The sequence below is a fragment of the Salvelinus fontinalis genome, chromosome 11 (assembly GCF_029448725.1).
Source record: "Salvelinus fontinalis isolate EN_2023a chromosome 11, ASM2944872v1, whole genome shotgun sequence".
NCBI lineage: Eukaryota > Metazoa > Chordata > Actinopteri > Salmoniformes > Salmonidae > Salvelinus > Salvelinus fontinalis.
Window position 1 is genome coordinate 32,852,212 of NC_074675.1, and position 10,183 is coordinate 32,862,394.

General features: G+C 42.5%; 1 protein-coding gene and 1 non-coding gene across 2 annotated transcripts; both read left to right on the plus strand.

Annotated features, from left to right (window-relative positions):
* The first annotated feature begins 570 nt into the window (after positions 1–570).
* LOC129864827 (transcription cofactor HES-6-like) lies at positions 571–3,917 on the plus strand. Its single transcript, XM_055937110.1, has 4 exons — positions 571–979; positions 1,534–1,629; positions 1,829–1,907; positions 2,480–3,917. Exons 1-4 carry the CDS (start codon positions 908–910, stop codon positions 3,106–3,108), a joined length of 876 nt encoding a protein of 291 aa, XP_055793085.1. The 5' UTR covers positions 571–907; the 3' UTR covers positions 3,109–3,917.
* A 287-nt stretch (positions 3,918–4,204) lies between these two features.
* On the plus strand, positions 4,205–4,286 carry trnal-aag (transfer RNA leucine (anticodon AAG)). Its single transcript has one exon. It is a non-coding gene; the product is annotated as a tRNA-Leu (tRNA).
* Positions 4,287–10,183: the final 5,897 nt, after the last annotated feature.

Below are 10,183 nucleotides of genomic sequence, written 5' to 3' on the forward strand. Positions count from 1 at the left end.
TAGAGATACTGAAAGGAAGTGTTGTGGGGAGATCTCTTTAGCTGCTATTGTTGTGCGACTTTTTTCATCCCGTCCGACTTTCTTTTGTGTCTGGGTGCCGAAAAAGTCTGAAGGCTATATAGAGTTTTATTTGTGCAGTTTCTTCGATTTACATGTTGTTTATGTCTTAAATCAATACATTTTCTTAACAGAGGATTTACGTTTTCTTATTGATACATGTATTACAGGCATAGATTAACTAAGTAGCAAATTATAGTGACACTTTAGGGAGGGTAATGATGTGTTATCATTGACAACTGTAACGGAATTATCATCATGTCAATTACCTTTAGTTCGGCAATTTTAGCACTGGACCAGGTTACTTACCCGCAAAATGGCTTCCTGATTCCGAGACGATATCATCGATCATAACATTCTACCCAGCAATGAAATTATTTGCGCATCACCTTTCAGAACTCCCTTTTCCATCCGCGCTCTACGTGTCTACCCCGTACGCAACCCCCCCCCCCCCCCCCCCCCCATTCTCCCGCTTGACAACAGCGGGGAGAATCAGCCCCTGTGCCATGAAACGTGCCCACGGCAGGGCTGTGGGAAAGTTCGGGGGAGAGAGCACCCACACATTGTCATGGTAATGTTGGTGGGTGGAGGTGTTGGGGGCGCGAGGCTGTGGTGCGTAATTTTATATATATATATATATCTCAGGGTAGAGCGCCGTTAACCCTACTCTCCAGTGCTCCTTTCTCCCTCTCGGTTGATCTATTCGTTCATAAAATACTAAAACAGTGCAAACTGAGTTTTGTGGGGTACTATAGCTGCAGAAGAGAGGGGCCACAAGGACACAGATAGTTTGGACTGTGGAGCTCTCAGTTAGTCAGGTGGTTTGGTGCGTGCGCCTTGCAGCTCGAGGATGACGGCCTTCAACATGGTACACCGGGGAAATGGGCCCGAGAGGAATTTTAGCGCTAAAGAAGAACGAAAGGTAAGCTTGCTGCAATTAAATTGGCCTATATGAAATAGTTTCGATATGATGCATTTGGGCGTCATTAAAGGAACTGGGTAATACATCAAGTAAATGGGTTGTGCAGGAATTGTGCTTAGTAAAACCATTTTGCAATTAAAACCCTTCATTGCCTTCATGCATCATGTAAATAAATGCATGCATATTGTACTACCACAGATAACAAGATGCATGCATTGATGCAATGTGCAGAGAGTTGGTTGAGTTTGAGGACTTTGCATTCACAGGTGGGGGGTGGGTGGCCAAAGAAGGGTTGGCTAGGGTGTTCTAATTCCAAAGTGTCTATTGCAGACTTGATATCAGTATCAAACTGAATCACATTTCCCCTAATATTAAATTGAAACCACTGAAATGTAACAACAATTTCTGATGCCATCCATTCAAATCCTTTCAAACTATAGCAAAACTGATTGGTTAGTTTAGATCAACATTGATAAACATTGGTGGTTTTCTAGGCGTCAATTGGGTTAATATGTAGACACATACATTAATTGGCCTGTTGATTTGATTGATAGTTGCGGAAGCCTCTAATTGAGAAAAAGAGGCGGGAGCGCATCAACTGCAGTCTGGAACAACTGAAAGGGATCATGGTGGATGCATACAACCTGGATGTGAGTACATGCACGCACGCACGCACGCACGCACGCACGCACACACACACACACACACACACACACACACACACACACACACACACACACACACACACACACACACACACACACACACACACAATGAATATATATTGAGAACGCAATTGAAAATTACATTCTTCCTCCCATCTCCTTCTGATTCACTCCTCTTACATAGCAATCTAAACTGGAGAAGGCTGATGTACTGGAGGTTACTGTGCAACATATGGAGGGTCTGCAGAAGGGTCACGGTTCAGGTAAGCGCCTAACACACACACACACACCGTCACCTCCGAAGACAGTAGTCCACTTGGCTGTTTTCGTTCTTAAAACGTTGTTCTAAATTCTAACAGAACATACATAACCTGTTTAAAATTCTTACAGTGATGGAAGCCTTGGAACCTCCCATGATGTGCAGGATTATCATGCGTTGTCAATCATTGAATAATGTCGCCCAATAGGGGTCCTTCACTCTACATATCAATGAGCGCCTATTGGGTCAAATCAGTCAAATGATTGACAACAAGAGACACACTGGGATTCAAAGCAAGCCAGGGAATGGGATAGAAACTCCTTCACTACCCTGATCACACATTTCACAAGTTGATATCAGCTGACTTGTTTAATTTAAAGTTATACAAAGTAATATATTCTATTGACCGATATAAACTTGCTCACTAAGCTCACTGCATATTCATTAGTGCATAATACCATCAATATACTGCATACCCTACTATAAGGTAACTACGCATTGCAGGCCTACTAAACCTGTGAGCTGGTGTTCAACCCTGACTCGCCACTTCCCCCTTGTGTTCGTATCTCTCTCTAGGTTCCCCTTCTGGTCCCAGTATAGGGTTTGAGTCCCGGCAGCGCTACAGCAGCGGATACATTCAATGTATGCATGAGGTCCACAACCTGCTCAAGAGCTGCCCAGGCATGGACAAGCCACTGGGGGCCCGGCTCCTCAACCACCTGCTCAAGTCTTTGCCCCATATCAGCTCTGAGACTGGGGCTGGGAACACTGGTGGCAATGGGACCAATGGTATCAATGGGACTCCGACTAAGGGTATTGGTATGAGTAATAGTAGCAGTGGTTGTATTGGTGGTGGTACTAGTAATGGTGGTAGTCCCATGTCTGGATCTGGGCCTGTCTCCCCTCCCCAGTCTCTGCTTTCTCTGTCATCTGGAGGTGGAGCGCAGTCATTCCAGCCTGGCTGTTTACAGATGCATCATGCCAAGCTCCCCTTGCAGCCATCACCCCCACCCATAGGAAGCTCACCGCTCCACGCCCTTTGCAGCCAGGTACATTCTGGTAGAGATGGGAGGGATCAGCAGAAGTCCGTCTCCTCCTCCCCTTCTTGCTCCCCCAATCTACCCCAGCCTGGAGTGTTTCACCCCGCCCCCCTGTCCCCTTTCTCCCCCCCTGGGGGAGACCCCTCCATGTGGAGGCCTTGGTGAAGACCTCAGGGAACAGACAAACACACACACACCTTCCATCAAGTTAGGGACCCTGATTTTTTCCTGACCCCGTGACCTGACAAGGAAAATGCCCAGGCAGTAGGCCGACTAGGGCCTGGAGTTGTCCCAGTCAGGTCATAACACTGTGACAAGGAAAAACTCAGGGCCCTTTTATGTTTTATGTATCCCATCTCATGGGATCTCATGGGATCGCTCAATTCTGCTTTTCCTGGATCTAGTGGAGGATTCAGAAAATGCAGAACCAGATGTATCTGCAGTTTCACTTATGTAAAGTTAAAACCAATGTGTTGTGGTGCAACTGGGCCAGCCCCCTAGGAACATGGCTCTTGTGCTCTGCTACAGTACACAATGCCAGCAGTTCTATAGCCATATGGCAAAATGATAGCATCTAATTTTCACTTTTAAATGTTTGGTCATTTATACCTTTTAGACATAAAAATAGGTGTATGAGATTGGGGAAGAGTAAGCATTATAGCTACTTCAAGTTTGTCCAGTTTTCTTGTTTTTTTTTCTTCCTATGTTGTAAACTTCTCTTTTCAAATAGTTCATATTTTGTGTTTTAGAAGTGTATCAAAATGTGTTTGTTGAATATTTTGTCACTCATCTTTAATTGATTGATTAATTAACTGATACAACTGATTTGGTATTGATTCATTGATTCAGGTCTAGCTACATTTGGAAATTAAAACTCAACGACTCATCCTTGTATATTACAAGAAGTTGCTAGGCTGTTTCATATTGAAGCAGCTAAATAAAGTGTTAAATTGGCTGACAGTTGAAGTGTTGTATGGTATCGAAATTAAATAAAAAATGTAAAACAACTGTAGCCTAAATGTGAATCTTTTTATATCTGTCTCATATTCAAGCAGGCAAAATAAAGTGTGAAGTTGGTTGACAGTTGGAGTTTATGGTTTCAGAATGTAATAAATTAAAATGCAACTGAATTGACAGTATAATTTATTTTGTATGAATATCAAATCATAAAAATATAATTATATTTCTAGTGCATAGTAAGATAAATATAATAATATTGCTATGTAGTTTACGACACGTTCCCGTGCGCTTGCCGACGTAAGATAGCGTGGCCGAGCGGTCTAAGGCGCTGGATTAAGGCTCCAGTCTCTTCGGGGGCGTGGGTTCGAATCCCACCGCTCTCAGGTAGAATTTTGACGGAACTTTAGTTACGTCACAAGGTTATCTGTAAATAAACAGTAATTATTGCCGCGTAAACCACTCCAAACAGGGAGATACATTTCCAAGTAGATATGCTGTAATGCATAGATCTATCCGTAGTAGAAAAAGTTGCATGGAGTGACTGTCAAATTAAACATGATGTCCGAGGAAGACAAAACGTATTACCACTAGGTCGCACTGTTGCGTTACTAATTGCCTTTTTCGAATACTTCTGGCTTGTCTGCGTTCACTTCAATGACATTTACACACTTCCAAATTCACAAAATGTTCTCCTAAACTATTGGTTTACATTCCCCCCAATTAAGAGCAGGCTTATGTGAACCATTAGGCCTATATATTACTGTTTTCACCCAACAGAGAGAGAGAGTAATATTTACTGTTCACTTTTTATTGTTTATTTCACTTTTGTTTATCCATTTCACTTGCTTTGGCAATGCAAAAATGTCTTTCCCATGCCAATAAAGCCCCTTGAATTGAATTGAGAGCGAGAGCGATAGAGACAGAGTGAGAGCCTGATTCTGAAAAACTGTCTGAGTGGTGTCTGTACGAGAGAAAGAGCAGTGGAATCAGATACAGGTGCAGAGGGAGGAGGGAGACCACTGGGCACACACTGGTTGAATCAACATTGTTTCGACATAATTTCAATAAAATGACGTTGAACCAACGTGGAATAGACGTCGAATTGACGTCTGTGCCCAGTGGGAGGTGCGTGGGGTGAAGATAGGTATGTGACATTTGAATGAGTAACACATGGGAAATGTTCCTGTCTAGCTAGGCTAGGGAGGCCCATGCCTCACTCAGTAATGTGATACATATTTTACGGTCCATTTTCAACTTTCAGACATGTAGCCTACACACAAACATGTACACAGGTAGGCTACAGGCATGCTTTCAGGCACACACACACACTCGTGAAGGCATTATTATGATGATAATAAATCACCACATGACCATGCAACTGGGGGTCACATCATTTTTAAACATTAGGCTCTAACAGTGTAAGACATTTTTGTAACAATTCAAACATAATTAGCGCCAAAATGTGTTTAATCTTAAAACCAAGAAAATCCATCCATGAAACATGGAATTTCCATAAAGTAGCCTAAACCACGAGTTCTTAAAAAAAAGGTAAACCTCAACCCACTTTGTCCTACTGACTGGTCCTGTATAGGTCACAGGAGGTGGGTGGCACGTTAATGGGGGAGGAAGGGGAGAATTCTCTGGTCTGATGAAACCAAGAACTCCTTGGCCTGAATGCCAAGCGTCACATCTGGAGGAAACCTGGCACCATCCCTACGGTGCAGAATCATGCTGTGAGGATGTTTTTCAGCGACAGGAACTGGGAGACTAGTCAGGATCGAGGCAAAGATGAACGGAGTAACGTACAGAGATATCCATGATGAAAATGTGCTCCAGAGTGCTCAGGACCTCAGACTGGGGCGAAGGTTCACCTTCCAACAATACAACGACTCTAAGCACACAGCCAAGACAACGCAGGAGTGGCTTAGGGACAAGTCTCTGAATGTCCTTGAGTGGCCCAGCCAGAGCCCTGACTTGAACCTGTTTGAACATCTCTGGAGAGACCTGAAAATAGCTGTGCAGCGCCACTCCCCATTCAACCTGAAAGAGTTTGAGAGGATCTGCAGAGAAGAATGGGAGAAACTCACCAAATACAGGTGTGCCAAGCTTGTAGCGTTATACCCAAGAAGACTCAAGGCTGTAAACGGTGCCAAAAGTGCTTCAACAAAGTACTGAGTAAATGGTCTGAATACTTATGTAAATGTGATAAAGTTTTTTTTTAATATACATTTGAAAACACTTCTAAAAACCTGTTTTAGCTTTGACATTATGGAGTATTGTGTGTAAATTGATTATTTTAGGAGAAGGCTGTAGCGTAACAAAATGTGGAAAAACTCAAGGGGTCTGAATACTTTCCAAATGCACAGTTCTTGCACTGGCTCTATGCACATTCACTGGACTCTACCCCAAAATTCTACACATACTACACTGACACTCTAACACCAGTGGAGGCTATAGCTCCTCCCACCAGCCTCCACTATCCAACACACACACACACACACACACACACACACACACACACACACACACACACACACACACACACACACACACACACACACACACACACACACACACACACACACACACACACACACACACACACACACACACACACACACAAACACATATTGATGACACACACACACTCACACATAGACACACTTTAACACTCTTCAGATATGCTGCTGCTACTCTTATCTATCCTGATTGCCTGGTCGCTTTAACCTCTATTCATTTTAAATATTTTTTACTGTTTAACTCAGCATTTTTGGGAAAGGGCTTGTAAGCAAGTAAGAATTTCATGGTAAAGTCTAGACCTGTTGCATTCGGCACATGTAACAAATTAAACTTGATTTGATTTGACTGAGAGGTACAGTTGAAGTCGGAAGTTTACACACACCTTAGCCAACTACATTTAAACTCAGTTTTTCACAATTCCTGACATTTAATCCTAGTAAAAATTCAGTTTCTTAGGTCAGTTAGGATCACCACTTTATTTTAAGAATGTGAAATGTCAGAATAAGAGTAGAGAGAATTATTTATTTCAGCTTTTACTTCTTTCATCACACTCCCACTGGGTCAGAAGTTTACATACACTCAATTAGTATTTGGTAGCATTGCCTTTAAATTGTTTAACTTGGGTCAAACATTTCGGGTAGCCTTCCACAAGCTTCCCACAATAAGTTGGGTGAATTATGGCCAATTCCTCCTGACAGAGCTGGTGTAACGGAGTCAGTTTTGTAGGCCTCCTTGCTCACACACACCTTTTCAGTTCTGCCCACAAACTTTCTATAGGATTGAGGTCAGTGCTTTTTGATGGCCTTAAGCCATTTTGTCACAACTTTGGAAGTATGCTTGGGGTCATTGTCCATTTGGAAGACCCATTTGCGACCAAGCTTTAACTTCCTGACTGATGTCTTGAGATGTTGCTTCAATATATGTCCACATAATTTTCCTCCTCATGATGCCATCTATTTTGTGAAGTGCACCAGTCCCTGCTGCAGCAAAGCACCCCCACAACATGATGCTGCCCCCCCAGTGCTTCACGGTTGGGATGGTGTTCTTCGGCTTGCAAGCCTCCCCCTTTTCCCTCCAAACATAACGATGGTCATTATGGCCAAACAGTTCTATTTTTGTTTCATCAGAACAGAGGACATTTCTCCAAAAAGTACGATCTTTGTCCCCATGTGCAGTTGCAAACCGTAGTCTGGCTTTTTAATGGCGGTTTTGGAGCAGTGGCTTCTTCCTTGCTGAGCGGCCTTTCAGGTTAGGTCGATAAAGGACTCGTTTTACTGTGGATATAGATACTTTGTACCTGTTTCCTCCAGCATCTTCACAAGGTTCTTTGCTGTTGTACTGGGATTGATTTGCACTTTTCGCACCAAAGTACGTTCATCTCTAGGAGACAGAACGCATCTCCTTCCTGGGCGGTAGGACGGCTGCGTGATGCTATGGTGTTTATACTTGCGTACTGTTGTTTGTACAGATGAACGTGGTACCTTCAGGAGTTTGGAAATTACTCCCAAGGATGAACCAGACTTGTGGAGGTCTACAATTGTTTTTCTGAGGTCTTGGCTGATTTCTTTTGATTTTCCTATGATGTCAAGCAAAGAGGCACAGAGTTTGAAGGTAGGCCTTGAAATACATCCACAGGTACACCTCCAATTGACTCAAATGATGTCAATTAGCCTATCAGAAGCTTCTAAAGCCATGACATCATTTTCATGAATTTTCCAAGCTGTTTAAAGGCACAGTCAACTTAGTATATGTTAACTTCTGACACACTGGAACTGTGATACAGTGAATTATAAGTGAAATAATCTGTCTGTAAACAGTTGTTGGAAAAATGACTTGTGTCATGCACAAAGTAGATGTTCTAACCGACTTGCCAAAACTATAGTTTGTTATCAAGACATTTGTGGAGTGGTTGAAAAACGTGTTTAATGACTCCAACCTAAGTGTATGTAAACTTCTGACTTCAACTGTACATAAGACAGAAGGTTACTTAAGGGAAAAACAAATGGAGGGTGGTTGGTCAGGATGGATGGGTGGATGGTTGTGTGTTCGAATCTCATCACTGGCAATTTTAGCTAATTAATCAACTTTTCAAATATTTACATGTTTTGAAGTACTTTGCATCTACTTAGCATGTTAGCTAACCCTTCTCCTAACCCAATTTAGCTAAGCCTTCCCCTAACCCTAACCTTAACCCCTAGCCTAGCTAATGTTAGCCAGCTAGCTAATGTTAGCATTAGCCAACTAGCCACCTAGCTAACATTAGCACCAACAAATTGGAATTTGTAACGTATGATACGTTTAGAAAATTTGTAACACATTGTATGTTTTCAAACTTCCTAACATATTGTACAAATTGCAATTCCTAACATAATGTATACATTGCAATTCATAACATAAGAAATAGATGATGGACCAGGGTTTCCATTAGCCGGTAATACCCGGCTTTTGTCCCTCAAAAAATAATAGAAAAGCCGATAAATAATATTGGCATCGGCCAGTTCTCCGGAAGAAGAAGAAAAAAATCCAATTTGAAATAATGCTTTTTAGCCTATTCATTGATGGAAATAACAGTCAATGTAAATACATTTGACTAGTCATGCATATTGGTCTATAGGGTAATTTGCATAATTTAGCAGAATTAAATTGCTGCATGTGTACGTAACAGTTTAACTTTAGTACATCCCCTCGCTCCGAACCGGGCGCGAACCAGGGACCCACACATCAACAACAGTCACCCACGAAGCATCGTTACCCATCGCTCCACAAAAGCCGCGGCCCTTGCAGAGCAAGGGGAACCACTACTTCAAGGTCTCAAAGCGAGTGACGTCACCGTTTGAAAGGCTATTAGCGCGCACCACCGCTAACTAGCTAGCCATTTCACATCGGTTACATGTACAGTATATTCGTTATGTACATTCTCATTTATCACACGTGTACAGCATACAGATACAGAGCCTTTGAGTGAAAAATCTGTCAGACAGTGCAAGAGTTGCTCCTGCAGCATTTTGTGATGCTACCAAGACAATGAAAAATACGAGTTCAAATCATGATGTCAGGGATCTTCAGGTCGGAAAGTCGGAGCTTCCCGAGTTGGAATTCCGAGTTAGATGACCGCTCAAAAGATTTTTCCCAGTCGGAGCTCGTTATTTCCCCAGTTGTCTTGAATGGACTGAGGTCGGAAGTATGAGATATCCGTGGCATCAAACGGCAACAGAAGGCAGGCTTCCTCAACGGGTCACACACCACTTTGCAATGAGCAGTATGCATTTTGAAAACATTTACTTAATTGTTTGAAACCTGAAAGTTTTAATATACTGAACAAAAATATTAATGCAATATGCAACAATTTCTACAATTTTACTGAGTTACAGTTCATATAAGGAAATCAGTCAATTTGAATAAATTCATTAGGCCCTAATCTATGGATTTCACATGACTGGATGCCGGGCCCAGCCAATCAAAATTTTTCCCCCCACAAAATGGCTTTATTACAGACAAAAAATACTTCTCAGTTTCATCAGCTGTCCAGGTGGCTGGTCTCAGACGATCCTGCAGGTGAAGAAGCCAGATGTGGAGGTCCTGGGCTGGCATGGTTACACGTGGTCTGCGGTTGTGAGGCCGGTTGGACTTACTGACAAATTCTCTAAAATTATGTTGGAGGCGGCTTATGGTAGAGCAATGGAGATTAAATTATCTGGAAACAGCTCTGGTGGACATTCCTGCAGTCAGCATGCCAATTTCCTGCTCCCTCAAAACTTGA

Excerpts from the sequence above, each read along its gene's own strand:
- LOC129864827 (XM_055937110.1), top strand. The coding sequence starts at position 908 with ATGACGGCCTTCAACATGGTACACCGGGGAAATGGGCCCGAGAGGAAT. Across the intron at positions 1,630-1,828 it reads TGGATGCATACAACCTGGAT|CAATCTAAACTGGAGAAGGC; the intron begins GTGAGTACATGC and ends CCTCTTACATAG. Across the intron at positions 1,908-2,479 it reads GCAGAAGGGTCACGGTTCAG|GTTCCCCTTCTGGTCCCAGT; the intron begins GTAAGCGCCTAA and ends ATCTCTCTCTAG.